General features: G+C 35.8%; 1 protein-coding gene across 3 annotated transcripts in view; it reads left to right on the forward strand.

Annotated features, from left to right (window-relative positions):
• LYST (lysosomal trafficking regulator) overlaps positions 1-21,183 on the forward strand; it is a 77,340-nt gene that overhangs the window by 33,532 nt on the left and 22,625 nt on the right. For all 3 annotated transcript variants that reach the window (XM_068185025.1, XM_068185026.1, XM_068185027.1), the window contains 16 exons: positions 823-983; positions 2,360-2,550; positions 4,079-4,324; positions 5,894-6,067; positions 6,322-6,471; positions 7,085-7,222; positions 8,935-9,133; positions 10,337-10,468; positions 12,632-13,274; positions 13,621-13,798; positions 14,683-14,852; positions 16,270-16,500; positions 17,413-17,579; positions 18,048-18,200; positions 19,396-19,587; positions 20,083-20,261. In XM_068185025.1, coding sequence (XP_068041126.1) covers positions 823-983; positions 2,360-2,550; positions 4,079-4,324; positions 5,894-6,067; positions 6,322-6,471; positions 7,085-7,222; positions 8,935-9,133; positions 10,337-10,468; positions 12,632-13,274; positions 13,621-13,798; positions 14,683-14,852; positions 16,270-16,500; positions 17,413-17,579; positions 18,048-18,200; positions 19,396-19,587; positions 20,083-20,261 — 3,304 coding nt within the window. The remainder of the gene's footprint in view (positions 1-822; positions 984-2,359; positions 2,551-4,078; positions 4,325-5,893; positions 6,068-6,321; positions 6,472-7,084; positions 7,223-8,934; positions 9,134-10,336; positions 10,469-12,631; positions 13,275-13,620; positions 13,799-14,682; positions 14,853-16,269; positions 16,501-17,412; positions 17,580-18,047; positions 18,201-19,395; positions 19,588-20,082; positions 20,262-21,183) is intronic.

Here is a 21,183-nt window from a genome sequence, read left to right on the forward strand (position 1 = left end):
TCACTGATTGGAGAAATAGGAATTAATTAAATATCAGTCTTTACCCTATCTTCCTAAAGTCCAATCTGTGTAAGCTGTGTTAAGTCTGCGCATACTGGTATTCAGTAAAGTCCAAATATGGAGATATAGGGGAAAGCTAAAAATGCTACAATGTTCTTCCCATGTGTAGTTGTTGAGGCTTCTCTGTATATAGATTTAGTTGCTAGTTTGCTAATAGTTAGACTCTTTCAGGAAGCTTTGAGTGACCTTTACAGTCCAATCAGTCTGTTTATGTAAAGGCACATACAGCTAATTGGATGCTTTCTGAAAGCATCAGGCTTATTGCCTCTGGCTGTGCAGCATACCAGTTCTGACAATGTTTCCTGGTCCAAGTAAATCCTCAACATGGTGTTTTTCAGCATTAGGGAACCACAGTTTTCATGATGTGCATGAGCATGCTCAAAGGACTTTGCCTTGTTAGGAATAGTAGAAATGATTGAAAAATTGTGGTATTTTAGAAGTGTGTATAGTGTTAAATACCATTTCCTCTTTGAGGTCAGAGGAAAGAAGGAAGGAATTTCAAAGCTAGGAAAACTTGATTTTGCAGCAACCCTAGCTGGGACTCTACTCATCTGTTCGGTGCAGTATTGGAATGCATATATCTTATGTTACTGAGTTTTAAGGTGCCTGGAAGTTGAAGACTTCAGTAACTTATTGTTGATGACAGCATGGCTTCTCACCTACTGAATATTAAAATTAATTTTAAACCTAAGCTGAATATCTTAGATAGCAATTTTAATTGGTTCTTAATATTTAAATTTATTTGTTTATATGTATTTTTAGGCAATGTGAGATTAATTTAGATTTCGCACTACCAAGGAAAACAAGCTTATCATCTGACAGTAACAAAACATTTTGCATGATTGGCCATTGCACATCATCTCAAGAAGATCTGCTTCGATTGTCGGGTAGATGGGATCTTGGAAATCTGCTTCTATTTAATGGTAATTTTGTATGCTTTTTTCTTGAATAAGTGCTCATTTCCACTTTCCCCTCCAAAATCAATGTCTTATTTTAATGTTTTTTAACATGCCAAGTTTTTTCAGTAAAAACAACAATACACTCTTTAGCAGCATAATATATCAGGGAGAATGTAGGCAAATGTTTCAGTATTGGATACTTCCTAATGTGCCCTTCTGATATATTCTCTTGCTTTCTGTTTAGTGCCATAATTGGCAAATTTCTTAATTTTTTTTAAAATTATACCTTGGAGTAGGGGATAGAGAGATAGTGATATTTGCTCTATTGTTTTTTTCTTAAAGCACTCAGTCTCTTACCTGGAAAATTTATTTCACTTGCCTGCTGCTAACCTGCTAGCTTCAAATTGCGTAAAGCTATTAAAAAGCTAACAAAATATAAACCACTGAATGCTCTGAGTTAAGCAAGCTTATTTCTGGAACTTGTAGCAATACTTTGGAGATTTCTTAGAAGTATAATTCTCCTCCTTCCTTGGGAAGTCTTATCTAGTACTTCTGGGTGTTTGCTTAATGCCGAAGGCTGGAACCCTGCTGCTTTGTCACCTGGCATTTCAGATGATGTGGCCCAGTCAAGACTGCTCCACAAGTGAGATCAGTTTGCCCAGGATGTGTGGTGCATGCAGGTCCTGTGTGTGCAGATGTGTATTTGTGGGCCATAGGTGAGAAACTTCTCATAAATGTAACCTGTAGAATCTACATGCCACGTGCCTGATGCCTGCATAACTGAAGTATCCAGAGAGCCCTGGATTTGCTGCTGTACAGTTGTCATGCACTCACACATCAGACCTGAGTCCTTCTGGATACTTCTTTTGAGTTTGTGTTCTCAGGTCACAGATGACCCAAGATGTGCTGCCCAGAAAGGAGAGGAAGGTTCATTTGGTCTCCTACTTCCTATGGGGTTTTTTCCTGTTCTGTCAGTTGTAGTGAACTGTTGTTGTTGCATCCTGCTCAGTCACTGCCCAAGTCTCCAAGACAATGCAGCATTTTGTTGCTATCTGTAATCTTGCTATGATTTGAAAGCTTTGAGGAGGCTTGAATAGATGACTTTTTAATTTTAAAAAGTGAAATTATTCAGAGGTGTTGAGCTTTAGTTCATGCAGGTCATTTCCTTGACTTGGTTTCAGTTGCCTTTGCCACTGAATTAATCTGGCCTGTGATGTGTCAGAAGTCACTGATGCACTGTAGCTAGTAGCAAGCATTAGGCTGCACTGGTTGTTTTATCATCAGAGCCTAAGAAATCCAGTTGGTGATATTCCTTGTAAAGTCTCTGATCCTACTAGCCACTGTATGAATTTTGCTCTATTGTATCGTAAAGAGTTAACAGATTATTTTCTGGATCTTAGGTGCAAATATTGGACCAGAGGAAGCATTTTACTTATACACATGTGGCCCAGACTTCACATCTGTAATGCCTTGTAAATATGGCAAAACACTGACTGACTGCTCAAAGTACATAAGTAAAGAGATTCTGCAATGTGAACAAATTAAGGAGCTCTTCATGACAAAAAAGGAAGTGGATGTTGGGCCTCTAATTGTAAGTTTCTACATAAAAATGGTCCTTAGTCTTTTAGAACTGATTAAGAAAGTGGGAATGTGTTTCCTGCTGGTTCCCAAAGTGCTTCATGTGATCAAAGCAGCAGAGAGGATCAAATCCCCTACTAATGAAGATTGTTGCAGGGCTCTTCCTACTTATTTTAATGGGAGCTGAACTCCACATAGGGTGACCATTTAATTTTGTTTTAGGTTGGGTTCTGCAAATTTCTAGATGCTCCAGCATCTATAAATAATACTGCACATTAAGTCACAGTGGGTAAACAGGTACCTCCAAAAGCTTTAGGATGGATACATAGCTCTTCCCTCCATTCGTGTAAAAGTAGCCAAGTACTGCTAAATTAACCTTTTAAGATTAAAATTGAGAGAAGAGTAGAAATGAGGACTTATCTGGCTTTAGGAAACAAAATAATTAATCCAAGTTCCTTGAAGGTTTTGGAGGAAATAAGTTTGTATTATGCTTGTCTGAAAAGTTATTTACCAGCTGGCAGATACTGCTTCTCTCATCTTTCCTGCCTGAAACAGCCCTGCCAGATGCAGGTGTAAATGTACTATTGCTAGAAGAACAATAAAATAAAACTTGCTTATCAGTGAAGCCTGCTGTATTCTGGGAATTCATACACTAGTAATTCCTGCTGTATGAATTGTTCCCACTAGAGGGATTTTTCTGATTTCATTTTGTAGCTGTAGGCAGAGACTCATTTTGTCTGGATGTGATCCTTGTAGACAATGATAATAAATTTTGAGTAGGTTAAGAAGAAATTAATTGGATAAGAGCTTAACAAATCAGTCATGCAACTTATAAGCTTATTTTGCCTTAAGGAACACCAGATAGGCAGAGGGACGAACCATGTGCTGAAGTGATAAATCAATCTTTGTACTTTTGCAAAGAGTGCAAGCTCCTTAAATGAAATTATTTCTGTATTTTAAATAACCTTCCAAATAATGTAATTTTACATTTCTGTGAAAAAAGCTAGTTACTTTCCATAGGACCTTTGGTTTAAGTCTCTTCATTAATGAAACTTGTGTTGAGTTTCTCTTATGGCAAAGCTTATTAAAGAATAAAATTAGAACAAAAAGCTGGAGAAGATTTGAAAAAACATCAGTGTTTTGAACTTGCCATTTTAGAAAAGGAAACTCTTTACTCAATACCTCTGTATGGTCATTTTATTTTAAATTTGTGAGTAATTTTGGTTTTTATGCAAAACAGTTATGTAATTCTTCAGGTGATTAGAGGGGGATCCTTGGTGAAATTTCTTAGTGTTTTCTTAATTTTCTGTGCTTTAGCTATTGCATGAGTTTGCTAAGATCTGGAAATCCTGTTGCATTTTACTGTACATGCATCCACATGCAACCTCAGTGCATGTTAATGGTCAAGTAGAAATGAACTGCCAAAAGTGTTACTGCTTGCTGTTAGGTGACTTTTGTGTTTGGCTTTTTGCGTCCTTGGGGGATGCGGGGGGGGGGGTTTGTTAAATTTCTAGAAAAAAATTAAATTCCTTTCTTTTCAGGAGAGTCTTGCTGTTGTTTATACCACAAGCTGCCCTGGTCAGTACACCATATATGAGCCTGTCATTAGACTAAAAGGTCAAGTGAAAACTGTACCTTCTCAGAGACCTTTCAGTTTGAAAGAAGTTCAGAGCAATGTGTTGGACTCTCAACACCTAAAAGCACTTCAGCCGGTGGAATATAAAACTCTTCAGAGCATACTACATGAAATTGGAGGCACTAGTGCATTTGTTTTCCTCTTTGCTAGGGTAAGGGGACTGGAGGAGTAGGGTGTGTGTATGTGTTTTCCTATGTAAAATTTTCCTTGTCTCTTGTATCTTTTTCTTCCTTGAGTAGAAAATCACATTATTCTAGCTGCCTTGCTCTACTCTGGATATGATGCTTTTATGTTAAAGAAAACTTGTGGAAAATACCTGCAGCATAAGTCTGCATCATGCAGGTTGTCTTAAAATGGAAATGTAATTATAATTCTGTTGTATTATGGTTTTATAATATTGCCAGTAAATAAGATGGAGTTACATTATAATTTAGAAATGGAGCTTTTAAATATCAAAAGAGATTATTTTTAGGGACGCTTTGAACTGATTATATTTTTTGTCTCTGATTTTGAGGCACCTAAATTAATTGCATATCTTTAACCACAGGATATTTGCAATGCAAGTATGAATAAATGTGAAACTGCGTGGTGTGCAAAGCTTTATTTTTTTTTTAGTGAATAGTGAGAGCTTTTTGGCAATAACTGTTCACCTGTCTTCAAAGGCTTATCCTAAGAAAAATGGCTATTTGAAAAATAGTAAGGCCTTAATTTAGTTACTGCTTAACTGTGACCTGTACATGGAGAGGCTAATATTTGTGCTAGCAGTAGTCTCTGAAGTACTACAGTTAATTGAAAAGGCCTAAGACTTGTCTGATTTATATGTCTCTGGTATTGCTCTGAAAGATATGGTGAGAGTAGTAACAAATGCACATTAGGTTGTGTTTATAAAGACACTGCCTGTTGTAATTTCGCCCCTGATAGTGAAATCTGAGGTGAAAATCCTAATCCGTGTTATTTTATTATGTAAATTTATGGTGAGTATCTGCTACAGATCCTGCTGAGGACTGTTTGCATCTGTAAGGCAAGCAAACAATAGATCAGCTGTGAGACAGTACAGGTCTTATAATACAGGTGTGAATGTGTAAGTGCAGCAGAATTAACAGGTACATGTCAAGAGAACCTATAGGACCTGAAAGCCCTTTAATGTAAGATTTCATTCTTGCATATTTTTGGTGAAAATGCTAGTTGCTTTTGGGATTCAAGAATTGTAGAAAGCAAAGAGGGAGAAAGGATTCATGGTCTTCATCTATAAAATTGCTGGTTTTTTTATGGAGAAAATAAAACTTCTATGTTAGACATTTAGAACTAGACTTAGTCCAGAACTTCAGGTACCTTTTTTTATAGCTTAAACACTTCAAAACAATACTTTTTTCAGGGCAAAAAGTTGATTGTTATAAGTGGCTCATGTATTTCACAAACTTAGGACTGTAGTATGGCAAGTACCTTCTACTTAAAATTTATTTAGAACAGATTTTATCTTTGAAAGGGATTCTTGCAATGGGACTTGTATTTCCTTAGCAGATCATAATTTAGCACAGTAGAAATTATCACTTCAGGTATAATATCTGAATGTACACACAGACAAAATGAAGGTTACGTACATAATCTCAAATGCTATAGAAGAGATTTAATCCATAAGTAGCTATTTAGGAGTGCAACAAAGCTTTTTTTCTACATGTTTGCCACTTAAACTGTCTTATTAAATTTGTCTTTTCCTCAGGTAGTAGAGATTAGCAGCTGTGAAGACACTCAAGCTTTAGCACTACAGCTTATACTATCTTTAACAAAATACAATCAACAGAGAATACAGGAGATGGACAACTGTAATGGTTATTCTATGATTCGTCGGGTGCTGATCAAACCAAAATGCATTGTTGGATTTTGCATGCTGAAGGTAAAGTCCTCTTCTAAACCCGATGTTTTGTTCAATATTAGGACAAATCTAGAAACTGAAATTTTAATTGTACATTTGAAGCTGTTTTTATGAAGGCAAAACAGTGATTTGAAGCAAGATTGGTGTTGACTAGATATGTCTTTTCTATCAAGAGTATGCCATCTCTTTAAATATTTTAATTTTTTAAAAAATTGGATAGAACAACTGTACTGCTTTGTTTTGATACTCAAAAAAAAATCCCCTCCCCCCTTAAGACTCTCCTTGAAGGATGCTGCAGTGATAAGATTCTCTATGTAAATGAAAATGGACAATTCCAGCTTGACCCAGATTCTACTGCTGTTATTCAAGATGTTCAACTGTTAGAAAAGCTGCTGCTGGACTGGAAGATATGGTCTAAAGCAAAGGTAAATACTTTAATTTTGGAAATACTTCAGGTCTAAAAGCCAGTATTTAAAGAAAAATAAGTATTATAATTTCTGAAATTATTTTCTCCAGTTACATGTTACCAACTGGAGGAGTAGTAGTAGTTAGTTAATTACTACTATTTTCCAAAATTAATGTTCTTTGTTTTTCTTTGAATAGCTGTTTGTAATACCAGTCTCCTATGACCAATGGTGCAGGTAGCCTTAGTGTAGTAAATTCTGTAAATGTGCTGTTATGCATATAACTTCTTAATTGAATTGATACATTTTTTTGTGGAAAAACTAAGGAGGACCTGTTTTCTCTTGGAGTTAAACTGTTGAAGATAACTGTTCAAGGTTAATATAGCTAAAATGTACAAAATTTATTTTAGACAAGTAATTTTTTGTAGCTTAGTCATTAAAACATGCTGAATTTTCTAGGAGCATGACTTTTCTGATGGGTTTCTAACCTGTTCTGACCTGACCTCTTGAATTCATTTAGTCATCATCTTAGGTGTAAGACTAACTTGACTCTTGTGTTTGTTGGGTTTTTTTCCTCAGTATGTAGACTCACAAATATATTTTTGAAGCTACATTCCTGTGTTTTGTTTTTCAGCAAGGTGTTTGGGAAACGCTGTTAGCAGCTCTAGAAATCCTTATCAGAGCTAACCATCACCAACAGATGTTTAACGTTAAACAGCTATTGAAAGCTCAAGTGGTCCATCACTTCCTGTTAACTTGTCAGGTTCTGCAGGTACTTCCACTCTAAAATCCTACTTTGTGCTTGGAAATACTCATTTTTATTTGAGGAGGGTGGGGTAGAAGTGACTAAATTCTGTGGCAAAAGTTGAGCAGACTGTCCTCTGTGCTTCCAGACTACTTCTGTCTTCAACAAGCATTGCTGTAAACTTGTTCAGTTCCCTACTGGGTGCTCCATTTACTGCTGGGCAGGAGGGCCAAGAGCTTGTAACCATCTGGTGTGATTTGGAAACCTAGGCTCTAGGTTGCTTGCACAGCCATACACCAGCAGGAGCTGAAATGAACTGTTCCTTTCATATAGAAAGACCTGAGATGTCTCTTGCTGCTTTGTGTCTTCATTACTGAAAGGCAGATACTGTGCAGGTAGTGAAGCTGTCTGTGCTGCATCTCATCAGAGCTAATGGGGCAGCCTGCCTGTTGTGCTCAGTCTGAGTACTAATCTCAAAGTTTTGGTACAGTAGTAGCTTCCTCCCTGGCATGGAAATAGCTATGCCAGAAAGGACTTTAGAGAAATGCTTCAGTCCTTTGATAGACACTTATTAGGAACATGATTTTGAAATGGTTTCCTGATTATAGTACATGTATCTATTTGTGAAAATAATTATGGTAATCACCTTTTCCTATATTTTTGTTTTCTATCTTGCATTCCTTTTTTCTCTGAGTTTCTCACTTCAGCACATAAAATGTTTTTTTTTCCTCTTTTAATGATTTTTTTACAAAAATATTTTCCTCACTTTAGTATCTGTATATTTTTTGTTTCTTCACTTTTATGTAGTGTTCCCTACTTTTGGAACTTGTTAGTGATATAGTTAACTTCCAAAATTGCATTTTAGTGCAAATGCCTAGATACAGAATTTTTCATAATATTTCATAATATTTCTCCTGATATTTTGCATACTGGGGAAAAAGTTACGTTCTTGATTAAAAAACTACGCAGATTGGTCAATGATTTGGCAATTTTGTGGGGACTGATAGAAAGAAGGTGAGGCCATTCTCTTTGGAAAAACTTAAATTAACTTCATTTAATCTTTTCTCACTCAGTTAAGCAATCTCAGTTAAGGTGCTTGTATCAAAAAAGGAGGTAAATTTAGAGACATTAGAAAGAAAAAAGATAATCACCATGCTCACTTTTTGGCAGGGTTTCCCAGAAGTTTCTTGAAGTTTTGTTCTAAAATCCATATTCTTTTAATAATTTTTTTCAGGTAGCTGTTGAACTATATAGAATGCTTGATTAAGCTGAAATTATAAATATAATTATAAATTAATCTCAAATGTGTATGTTCATAAAAATGTCTACTGAAGTGGAAATTGAGTGGACTCTGTGGTACTGTTCAGAAATTTATTAATATGTTTGAATACTGGTATTGGCAACAATTTCTCTACAAATATGTAATCCAATTACAATAAACTATACTTTCAATGGTGATTCATGTTCTAAAGTTCCAGCATTTCATGGCAGGTCAGTATAGTATGGAGAAGATGCTCATTTTTCTAAAAATCGGCTTGCATAACATATGTAATATTTGGTGCAGAATGGACTGAGATAACATTCTGGACGAACAGTAGCTCCTCTCATAATTAAAGAATACACCTTTATTAGCCGAGCTTCTTTTCTTGTCTGTTCTACTACAGCATGACAACTAAAAAAGACAGTTTGTCAAATTAGAATTGCAAGTAGCTCACAGTTGTACTACTCTTTCTTTCTAGGAGCATAAAGAGGGACACCTTGCATCCCTGCCTCGGGAGGTTTGCAGGTCATTTGTGAAAATAATTGAAGAAGTACTTGGTTCTCCTCCAGACCTGGAATTGCTGACCCTGGTCTTCAATTTCCTCTTAGCAGTTCACCCTCCCACTAATACATATGTTTGTCACAACCCTACCAACTTCTACTTCTCCCTGCACATAGGTAAATATGCACATTTAGATAAACCATAAGATAAAAATCTGGGAATAAACTAATATTTTTTTAAAGAAACTTCCCTGTAATTCAGTGACTACATATTAAAAATTATTGAACTGCTGGAACTTAATACTGTAAACTACTTTTACTTTTCTGAAACAGGTTACAGTTAGACTTTGTTTACTTGAAGAGCTTTCTTCTGTCTATAGCCATAGATAATTTCTTCGGTGGCTGTGCCTTTAACTTTAAGAAAGTTTGATGCTGCTAAATGGTATGCTTAAGTTTAGCTTCCTGTGTGGACATTTGTCTGTGGGCAAATTTAGAAAAAACATCTAGCTTACCTGTTAATGGAACTTATTCATAAATGTGTGTTTGGTACTTTCTGAACTTCTACTTTCCTGTTTCCTGTAACTGAATTCCAAAAAAAATAAAGGGCCTGAGGAGCATTTTTAGCAATTGATGATTTGCACTGCAAGACATCATTGTCAGGCACCACCAGTTCATTGTATACGAGCTCCTGGCAGTGCTCGTGCTTTGAGGGGTGCAGACTTAGAACAACAGCTGCTTTAATATATCTGTACTGGATCATCATGTTGGCAAAATGACAGATGTAAGCTTTAAAAAATATTTATTTGTTTCACATTTTAAAGAAGACCATGTCTAGTTCATGCTTTAATATTAGCATTGTACAACCTAAGCTATAACTTAGGTAAACATGAAAAGCATCATCCAAGTTTGAAATATTTTCTCCTTTTGCAAATACCTGTGTACCTCAAGTTTTAGTGATCTTTTTCAAAGGCAGCATAGTTGTGTTTATCTGTATCTGTCCTCTAATACTAACTATTCTAAAACTGAGTAAGGAGAGAATGCATGTTGTGCTACTTGAAGCCTTTTTAGGCTATTTGAGAACAGCCACCTGTTTTTGATATGACAAAGTCATTTGTCACTACTTGTATGTCTGCAAGGACTGTCATTAAACATAATTGTTTTAGTACATCATAATATTTTTATTGTTCTAAGATAAATTTTGAAGTCATATCACTAAACCAAAAAGTGCTTTTTCTCAGTTGTTTGGACTTGAGCACTTCTCGTTAGCCTTCATCGATCAGCTCCAAATGTAACCACCACTCACTACTGTGACTCTAATTTATCAGCAATGCAAACATAAAAAGCTTTTATGTAACTTTCCCCCTTATCTTTTCTTTCTAGATGGCAAAATTTTCCAGGAGAAAGTTGAATCACTTAGGTACCTGAGAAATTCCAGTAGTGGTGGGAAGTCAGTAGAAAATTCTGCATTTATGATTACATCTCCAACAGGATTTACAGCTTTACCACTGGAAGGTAAAACAATAGTGGAGAAACAAGGATGTTAAGACACAATTTTATGGCAAATTACTAGAGTGCCCTGAAGTGTTAGTTTCCCACTGGTATTTTTTATAAAGCTCCCCCTGTCCCTTGGAGCTTGATGACTGAACAGCAGAGTAAGAAGGATGGAACAGAACATGCCACCTAAATTGCTCTTCATTCTTAAGTTGAAACAAATTGCCAGGCTGATGGCTCAGGCAGTGAAATGCACCAGATAAGCAGAATCATTTCATTTGTTAAACAGACCTGCTACAGATGTATGAGAGTGCCCTGACCAGGCAGCATCTGAAGTAGTCAGCCATAAGCAGCTATTTTATCTGGGCAGAGAGCATTAAACGGATACTTCTCTTTCTTTGTGCATAATCCCTAACATCCACCCATATATTTCAGATCATGTGTGACTGGTTATATTCTGGGTATCACAGTGTCATGCCTTTTACAATTGCTATCTTGTTGCTATTTTGTTTAGGAAAAGGAAATTGAGTCTTCAAGCACTACTTCAGTTGAAACAAGTTTATTCAAGTTTTTTTAGTTTTTCAGTAAAGTGGTGTGAAGAATATATCACAGTACTAAATTGCGTTTGGAATCAGTGCTTTTCCCCATGTGGAAAACGTATGAAAACTCATTCTTCTAAATAAGTACTTTTAATACTTTTTTAATGTCAGTATTACTAAATTATTGTTTTTGAATAGAGATCATTCACGTGTACCAGAGGAATATTCAACATAATTTTTTTGTGAAAATTTTTGAGTGTTTGTGATTCTTAATTTGAATTTCCAAATTTATATAAATAAATGTGTAATTTATATAATCTTATATTTAATCAGGAGCTATAATAGTGATAGGACAAGGAGTAATGGGTACAAATTGAGAGGGAAAATTTAGGTTAGATAGTAGGAAGAAATTTTTCACTGTGAGGGTGGCAAGACACTGGAACAAGTTGCCTGGGGAGGCTGTGGATGCCCCAACCCTGGCAGTACTCAAGGCCAGGTTGGATGAAGTTCTGAGCAACCTGGTCTAGTGGCAGGTGTCTTGCCCATGGCAGGAGGTGCCAGGACTAGAACACTTTAAAGGTCCATTCCAGCACCTTAACACTTTAAGGTTCTATAAGATAGTGGAACTTATACGTGTGTTAGGTAACCTGCTACCTGCATGTGGATTTGCAGTTTGTTGTACTACCTGCTAATGTGTGTGAAAGCTTGAACATAAGACTGCTGCAGCTGTGTAGATCTCCCTGTGTGAAGGGCAGTTTGGTCTGGCTGTGTTGGCACATGTATGTGTGTATGTATATTCATGTATTTCTTTCATATATTTCATAGATTTCTCATAAAAAATACATTCCTAATGCATCGTCATTGCATTAGTACTAACTGATGCATAGTTTTCAAAATACTTGTGAATGAAAAAGTTCTCCTTTTCCTAGTCTAACAGGTAACTGCTTCTACCAGTCTTGTATACAGACATCTTTCTCTCTCAAAACTATATTTTGTTAAAAGACTTGTAATGCGCTCTGCAAGTTTGACAGTTTCAGGTCAAAATGTGTAGTTAAAAGCAAACACTGTTAATTAAAACATGTAGTTATTTGTTCTAAATTTGAAGTATCTGTAAAACTGAAGTATCTGTAAGATTGAAGTATCTGTAAAACTGAAGTATCTGTAAGATTGAAGTATCTGTAAAACTTTGGTGCAAAAGAGTTCCTGAGTAGTAATTTGATGTCCACTGAAACACTGCAGATTAAATCTCTTACACAAAGTTCTAAATAGAACAACCTGCTTTATTTGACCCTGCTTTGAGCAAGTATTCTGGTGTAGACACCTCCAGATGTGCCCTCCACCTTCCGTGATTCTGTGAAAGTGCCTGCTGAGAAAGGATCATAACTTAAATCTTGAAGCTCCACTATATTGACAAAGATTACTTTGCTTTTTGTTTCTTTCACATTTGTGACTTGCTAAATATATGGCTGCATAATAGTTTAATATCTCTACTTTGATTAATCAAATCTGAGCTATGTTAGGCATTGAATGAGTTTTTCTCATAAAATTAACTTGGGACACTACAATTTTAAATCTATGAAGAGCGTAACATTAATAGAAAAGCTGGGTTTTAGTGTGAATGTTTAAGATACCCTTATTTCTCTAGGGAACACTTCCAAGGCTAGTGTACAGCAGAAGATAAGCTCTCAGGCACCTAGAAGGCTTTCTAAAAGCTTACCAGCATCACCTAATTCCTCACCCCAAGTTCATCGAAAAAGACTGACTGAAAGAATGGGAAGCAGTGTTGATGACCTGCAAATCCTTGGTGGGCGTGACTACGTTGATCTTCAGGGTAGAATTGGTTTTGTAGAAAGTTCTGAAACTATAAAGAGAGTACAGGAAGAACTCTTCCTTAGCAGCTGTGAGTCCGCAAAAACAGTTTGTGACTCAGAGCTAACATCTGCCGAAACATTTGAGGATATTGCAAAAGAAGTAGAGTTGTCTGAAAGTGCATTAGAGAGTAAAGAAGCTGATACAGACCTGAAATGTAGTGAAGCTGCTGGTGGTGCTGGTGCAGCTGAGGCATCACTGCGTCGTCCAGACAATCTGAAAGGACTGCCTTCATTTCAAAAGGGGCAGAGTAATTTTGCAGGGTTAGGTTTGGCATTCTCTGTTCTTGGAGCATCATCAGCCATTGCTCGCTGGCCAAGCTTTGCTGACAAGAGTGTTCTTCCTGAAGAGTGGGACAGTCTTGCTTTTTCTTCACCTAATGAGAATACCCCAAAGCCATCTGAAAGCCCTGATGACAGGTAAGCACAAAAAATAATAAGTTAACATGAGCATTAATTTCACAGTTCTTGCTCTTGATTAATATTCCATAAAAATTTAAATTCTGAAAACTAAGGGAATGTGTTTAATGGCTGTCATACACAAATTTATTAGGCTTTTAGTGTATAGAATATTCTGTTGTTTCATTTTTTACTGTATTTACATAACAAATTTTAAAAATCAGGATTTTTGCTAGGTAGTTCGGCGTATTGGAGAAATTATGTATTTGAAATTTCTAACCCGAACCCTTTTTCTGTCCCTCAATAACCGCAGTTTCACATTTTTTAATATTTCCTGCTGTGGTAAAACATGTTCCTCTGTTTTCAGATGTGCAGAAGACTATCTTGTGCTTATCTGTTGCGGGTTATATGATCTCTTGCGTGGAGTTCTCCTAATTTTACCAGATATCATGCTAGAAGATGTGATGGACAAACTTATCCAACCTGATTATCTCATAGTTCTGGTGAACCACCCATCTCCTCTCATACAACAAGGAGTCATTAAAGTAGGCCCATATCAAATGTTTTCTCCTAAAAAGATATGAACCAGTATGGTTAACATGTTGGAAATGTGGTGGGGGTTTAATATTTGTTTCCTTTTCTTCAGTTTTCTACATTTATTTCTGAGTTTTACCATAAGTTTTCACCCTATGGATTAAAAAAAAAACAACAAACAAACAAAAAAAACCAAGTAAACAACAAAGCAACATAAACACAGACTCTTTGTATAGATAAATATAGACCCTAATGTAAGCCAAAGGCCTTAAGAGCTTATTGATTACATTACCATTGTAAGTGGAAGCAACAATGCAGAAAGTCAGTCTCAAAACATGATGCAGTGTGTAAAAAAGTGCTTGCACCTTAGTTTGACTTGTAACAGAGTTGACTGAGTTATTCTGAGGAGTTGTCCACACATTTGTGGACTGAAGATGGACTTGAGGCTTCAAAATGTTTTTGTAGATTTTTGTAGTATTAAGGACAGTGTTTCTGTAGATAAAAAACTTTGAGTAGATTTCTGTTTTAATTTGAAAAAGAATTAAGACTGTATGGCCTTATTGAAAACAAATGTCATGCATACATTTACATGCACACTGAAGTGTAAGACTGAACAAATATAAAAACGTTTGTGTATTTATGTATGCATTTGCTAACAGTTGGGTGTGATTTCATCTGCTCCAAACTTGATGAAAAATGTGTGTTCAGGTCAAAAATATATTACCAACTATTAATTTTAACAAGGACAGTGTAGATTGCAGCTGCAATAGTATGATTGATGTTTGCAATCTTGAATTTTAAAAAAAATTATTTCAATGACAGACAAAAGTTTAACTTTCAGGGCAGTTACATTAAATGCTCAATTCTTACACCATGATTATGCTTTTTATTTTAGTTGTTGGATGCATATTTCAACAGAGCAAGGAGGGAGCAGAAGGAAAAATTCTTAAAGAATCGTGGCTTTTCTTTGCTAGCCAACCAGCTGTATCTTCATCAGGGCACTCAGGAAGTTGTAGAATGCTTTTTGGAAATGCTTTTTGGCCGCTCTGTTGGCTTGGATGAAGAGTAAGTAATGTCCTGTAACAATATGTGAGTTACAAGCAGTGCACTTTGCTGGTCAACAACCATAAGAAAGATTCCTTCAAAATGATTTTGGTATGTTTTGCTTGTTTAACATTGAAATCTATTAAAATCCTTAGGGCTGTTGTGTGGCCCTTAAGTTGTTTGTAAGCAACTTCACCTGATGGAGGCTGTCAGCAAGGATCTTGTAAACATTCAGACTTTCTGAGTGCCTCAGAGGCCTTGAACTCAAATGTTGTGTAATAAGTTTAACTTTCTCTGTCTCTGATCCGGAGGAAACTGATTTGTATCCTTAAAAGTTTTAAGTAGTAGTCACTAGACTTCTCCTCTTGGATTATGGTAGGTAATTAAAGAAAAATCTTAATGCCACAGCTGCTTCCTTGTCTTGGCTCCAAATTTAAATGGCTTTCTCTTTTAGGGAAAAATCCCAGAGATTTATTTGTTTCATTTTCATGAACCAAAGAACCACCTTATATTGACCAAAAAGGAGATTACCTTTAAGCAGTCAGCTATAGAAGTAAATTATATGTTTTAGAATTAGTCTGCTACTTAATGCTTGTACAGAAATCACGTGTAAATATAGTAATTGGAAATATATTTCAAAAAGTTCCTTCTCAATTGCTGCCTCTGCAGGATTTGTAGCCAAATTACTTTTGCCTCTTGACCTGATCTTCACCATTCAAAACCAATTCTTGTTTAACTGCAGCATTTAGTCATGGCTGCTTAATTTGTCTCAAGGGAGAGAACTATTACTTCTTCAGGATTTATTATGTGGCTGGAAAGATAATTCTAATGTATCATGTTTTTATGATTGTGTATAATAATAATGATTGTGATGGGCTGATAACCTTAAAATAGTAATACAGTTTCTTGGTATACAAAGAAAACAAGGTCTGAAGCACCACTTTGAATTCTGCAATCACTATAAGCCAGGTGCCAAACTTAATTAAACCTCAGCAGTAATGGATATAGGATATCAAACCTGCTGCCAGTCAGTATATTGTTACAGTGATGACAAGCTGTATCTGTTCTCTTGATAGTGTCTGTTAGTTATAATAGCAGCATTGGAAGGGTGATGCAACTTTCTTCTACACAGATTAAAAACCCCTCTGTTTTCATGAAGTATTTTCATGTCTTTATTGTAGGCAGTTGGTAGTTAGCTGAAGCATCAGATTTACTTTTTAGGCACTTCATTTCTTTGTGACTATATGAAAAGTTTATTCTTCTTATTGGATTTTTTTAGTAGATGGGTGTTGTTACTACAGTGAAATGTAGGAAATTACCTTGGACATCTTTGCCAAAATACAAGCATATGATACATAACTGGTATTCCAGTTGTCTGTACTGTTTTTGTTATCAGATTGTTCTTTAGGATGCCATTTACTCATATTTCTGTTAACAGATTTGATCTGGAAGATGTCAAGAATGTTGGACTCTTTCGAAAATGGTGTGTCATTCCTGTTCTGGGTCTAATAGAGAATTCACTCTATGATAATGTTCTGCTGCATAACTGCTTCTGTCTCCTCCTGCAAATCATAAATTCCTGCTCAAAAGTTGCAGACCTGCTGCTTGATAATGGTTTGCTCTATGTGTTGTGTAATACACTGGCTGCTCTCAATGGACTGGAAACAAAGTGAGTATTGTCTTTGTTGCTATCAAATATTCTAGGCACAGCCTTAAGGCTATTAAGAAATTACTGTATTGCATTTTTTCTCCTTTTTAAAATTATCAGAGAGCATGTACAAAATACTGGGTTTGAGATTTTCAACTTTATACCTGTAAGCTAATGTTTAGTCAGTTCAAATAGTGGAATATAAAATGTTCTTTCCATACCTTAAATGTTCAAGTGAAATGACATTTTAAAATGTGAGTTTGTCACACTGTCTGCACTTTCAATGCTTTTCTTAATAAACCTGAACAGTAAGATAAAGGCCCAGGAAATGGTAGCATTCTACTGTCTATGGCCAATATCAAAACTGAAGAAAAGTCTCTCCTGTACTGCCTATGATTTAATATTTGAGATTTTGAGTAACTTCAATGACTTTTTTATGATAAAGATTCTGTACTTTAAAAAAGATTATACAGGAAACAAAGGAGAGACAGGGTTTTGTTATATTATTTCATTAGTTGGTATCCTGAAGAAATGGAGAGGTTTCCTTTTTACCTCAATATAGTTTTTGTTCAGCATGATTACAAAATGAGATTGTCCTGATTTTTTTTTTTTTTCTGAAATACAGGATTTCAGACCTGTTCTTTATCTTAAAAATCTGATAGTAATACATCATTGCTTTTCCAATAAAACTGTGCTGCACTCAGCATTAGAACGCCTCAAAAATTTGCAGACATCCAATCTGCCGAAGTTAAACACTAAAGAAATGTCTTGAATTATAATGTTCTAGTCTTCAGCAGTGATATTTTTATATGAAGTACAATAAAATATTAGGTACAGTTGGCAGAAGTAGCAAGGGGAATAATAATGGGTCTTGTTAAGAGGTACAATCTACTAGAATTGTCATGTTTCTGGTAACTACAACTTTGTTTGCAGCATTCCCTTGAATGACTACAAGTTACTTGCATGTGATATACAACAGCTGCTGGTAGCAGTTGCAATTCATGCCTGCAGCTCCTCAGGTTCTCAATATTTTCGTGTTATTGAAGACCTCATTGTGCTGCTGGGTCATCTCCAAAATAGTAAAAATGCAAGGATGCAAAGTAAGTTGTCTGCTAATTTTTGGGGTCATGGGACTGGAAAAGTAAATCCCTTCCCCACTGTTTTTTGTTTAATAGTCCTGCTGAGGGAGAAGGGGGAGTTTTCTGGTGATGAATCTTTCTCTTCTAAGTGGTTCTCAAATTAGTAGTTTCCATTAGGAGCCTGCGTTGTGGTCAAGAATTGTGTACTGCTAATCTGAAAAAAGAGTGACTGTAAAAGTTCTGTAAGGATATTTAAATGAAAACATTCTGTACAGTTTCACTTAGCTTTAGAGTGATCAAATTCAATGGATTTTCTATGGCAACTTGTTTCTGTAGTGTCTGTCTGAGGCATAGTGAAGTGACTTAGTGTGACTCCTGTGGAATCTAGAATTTTGTAGCTCTTGACACATGTTGTGCTTTGGCTTGTTACAAACATCTGGTAAAAATTCCTGAAGATGTCACATATACTTTGTATGCTTATCTCTCTAGATATGGCAGTTGTTCTGCAGTTAAGAGTTCTTCAAGCAGCTATTGAGTTAATAAAAACCACAGCAAGCCAAGATGCTCAGGAGCAGGCCAGTTCAGCCCCGGCACCCTCGGCACCACATCGTGCAATGTTTCAAAAGCGCAAAGGCATCGCGGGTGAGTAGCAGAAGTGTGCTTGTGCTATTTGTGCTTTCTTCTGTATGTATTACTTGATGATTCCGTGGTATTACCTTCTTTGGGGATTCTCTTAAATTCACAAGTTGCTTAGTAAAGATGTTTTTAAAGCAATTTGTAATGCTTATAATAGCCAACCTCACAGTAAGTTAATGCCAAAATCAAGTTAGTGCTTGTAACTAACACAGCTATGATGTGGGGATTGCTTTGTTGCACAACTTTTCATTAGAGACCATCTTGAAATAAATACCTGCCACTCCAAATTTATACTTGGAAGTGCCACTGTGGTTGTGTTTTTAAAACATGTGTTGAGTTCTAGCTTTAACAGTAATACTTTCCCTGTATTTCATAGCTAGTCAGTCCTTCTGTAAAGGTTTTGGTGTTGGATGTAAATTGATTTTATATGTCTCTTACAAATAAAGCTGCATTAAAGACTTCATAGAAGATACAGTCTAAAAACCTGGCAAATACTTATATTTTCCTGTTTACTGTGGGAATGTTTCTCTTGAGATGGTCAGCTTTTGAGACCCTCTCTCCATCAACCTAATGAAATATTATATATATATATATATGTTCAGTACAGTGGAAATGTTTTAATATTAGTGAACTTGGTAAGGCACTAAAGGTTAATTGAAATAGTTATTTCCAAAGGAAGTACGCACAGTCAAGGCCTCCCAGTTTATGTCAAGAAAATTCTGAGGTTTATTCTTGTGAGTTAGATACTTTGCTTCTATTAGTGGCAATAGGTATGCTGCAAAATGTGTTTGCTGATATGTCTGGCTCATTTGTGCTGATGAACCCACTCTGCAATATGCAAGATCTTGCTCTATCACTAATTTTTAATCCCTTATCCTATTTATACAATAAAAAGAGGAATAAAAGTAGTGGGCTTGAATGTTTAGCACAAAGATATGGAAGTCATACCATAAATCATGTCTTGAGACTAACTCATTCATGGTATTACTTACTATTTGAAATTTATATGTTTATTCTCAAAGCCTTAAAAATTAAAAATAAGAAAGACAAACACCCAATGACACTTATGTTCCCTTTGATACTCATATATTTCACATGATTGTTTCATTAAATGATGTGCAATCTTTCGGTGAAAGTAATTGCTGTGTGTGGAGGTTTTGTGCATTTTAGTAGAATTCTATTCATGCTTCTCTCCTTAAAGGTTCCAGGAAGTTTTCACTTGCTCAGTCTGATGCTCTGCTGGTGAAAATGCGCTCACTAGCAAGTGAGGAATTCAACATGATGATGCAGCGGAGAATGAGCCAAGAAAATCCTATCCAAGCCACTGAGTCTGAGTTTGCGCAAAGGTTACAGAGGCTGACTGTTTTGGCTGTTAACAGGCTCATTTATTTAGGTAGGATTTCTTTTTGATTTGTTTCTGTTCTGATGAAAAATGAGTTCTTGCTTTTGGAATGCTGAAGTGTTAGAGAGGAAAGTTGTTCTTGTGACATACGTTTAATGGATTTAGCCATAAAGCATAATTCTCTGATTTGTCTCTCAGTATTATGAAACTGGCAATCTGGGTAATGTTTTTATCTGAATGAACCGAACAAATTGTTTTATTTCTACATTAGTCCATTCATGTGTTAACTGCCTGAATTATTACATGAAGATTTAACTGCCAAAGGGAGCATCTGCTCTCTTAAAATACAATTTTTCTATGAAACGGCTACTTTGGTTGGCAAGACTTGATGACTTTGAGAGCTAGTTCAAATTCTGCAAAAGCAAGAGAGTGTAAGTATGGTAAATATATCAGTAAAGGCATTATTTGTTATATTTCCAACTAAAGGTTTGTAGGATTGTCTTGCTTGAGATGGTACTGATCAATATGTACCTCTTAAATTTTAAGCCTCTACCGAAGAGTGCCTTGATGTACTGGGTATAACAGAAAATACAAGTCAAAGCAGACTTTCAGCATCCCAGCTGGAAGTTCCCGAAGAGGAAAACCAGCAAGAACTGACTAGCAGAATAAATCCTTTTCTTAAAGAAATGGTCAAAATGTTGGTGGAAGGAATCAAAGTATCCATTGTAAGTAATTAGATGCTGTCCACATTAAAGCATATTTCATAAGGTTTCCTTATTAGAAACTTTCATGCATAGTGTATTCTGTCCAGTAATGCTTTTCTTACTGCCTCTGTCCATTCAACTGTGGCATTAAAAATTGTGGCTTCCCAGTTCCTTTGCAGTTGTAAAATAAAATATGGATCTGTTCTGATTTTTACCTTTACATTTAGAAAAATTCTTCTTGAACAAGAACACAGAACTTAGACTTTCTTGTACTGTGAAAATTTGCTTGGTCTCTTAAACTTCAACATTTAGGTTTGCTGAAGCCTACAAAACCAGATCTTCTGTGCATCCACAGGTGGTGGAGATTTTTTGAGCAGTTCGTTTATAGTATATTTTAGAGTTGGGAAGGAGAGCTTTCTCTTTTTTCAATTCTTAATAAAGCAGTGAAAGTCTTCTAACATACAGGTGTTAGCTTGTCAGGCCTTCCAAGGCAATCCGTTTTTGCTTGAATAATACAAAGTGTATTATTACTCTTCCTTATGTCATTTTAGTAAAAGCAGTTCTACCTAATTTTCTTTCTAGCTTGGAAGAATTACGTTTGATAGGTGTATTAACTTTCCATTGTGCCATATTTGTAGTAATAGATGGCAAGTTTTTTCTTGTGAATACACACACCTCCTTCCAATGCCTGGTTTCTAATCTTTTGAGGTAATCCATTCAGAAACTGGTGGTTAATGTAAAAGGGCTGTTGATTAAAATGAGCAATAAAGAAACCCTCTGGTTTCTGAATCCTCTACATCACCATTTTCACTCTGTGGATTGTTTTAGTAGGATGCCTTTAACCCATAATAATAGTCACTATATTAAACCAAAACACTTATTTTGGTAGCTGAAATTTTGTCTTGCATTTTGATCATATTAATGTGAAAAACTTGATAGAAGA

The sequence above is a fragment of the Anomalospiza imberbis genome, chromosome 3 (assembly GCF_031753505.1).
Source record: "Anomalospiza imberbis isolate Cuckoo-Finch-1a 21T00152 chromosome 3, ASM3175350v1, whole genome shotgun sequence".
NCBI classification, from domain to species: Eukaryota; Metazoa; Chordata; class Aves; order Passeriformes; family Viduidae; genus Anomalospiza; species Anomalospiza imberbis.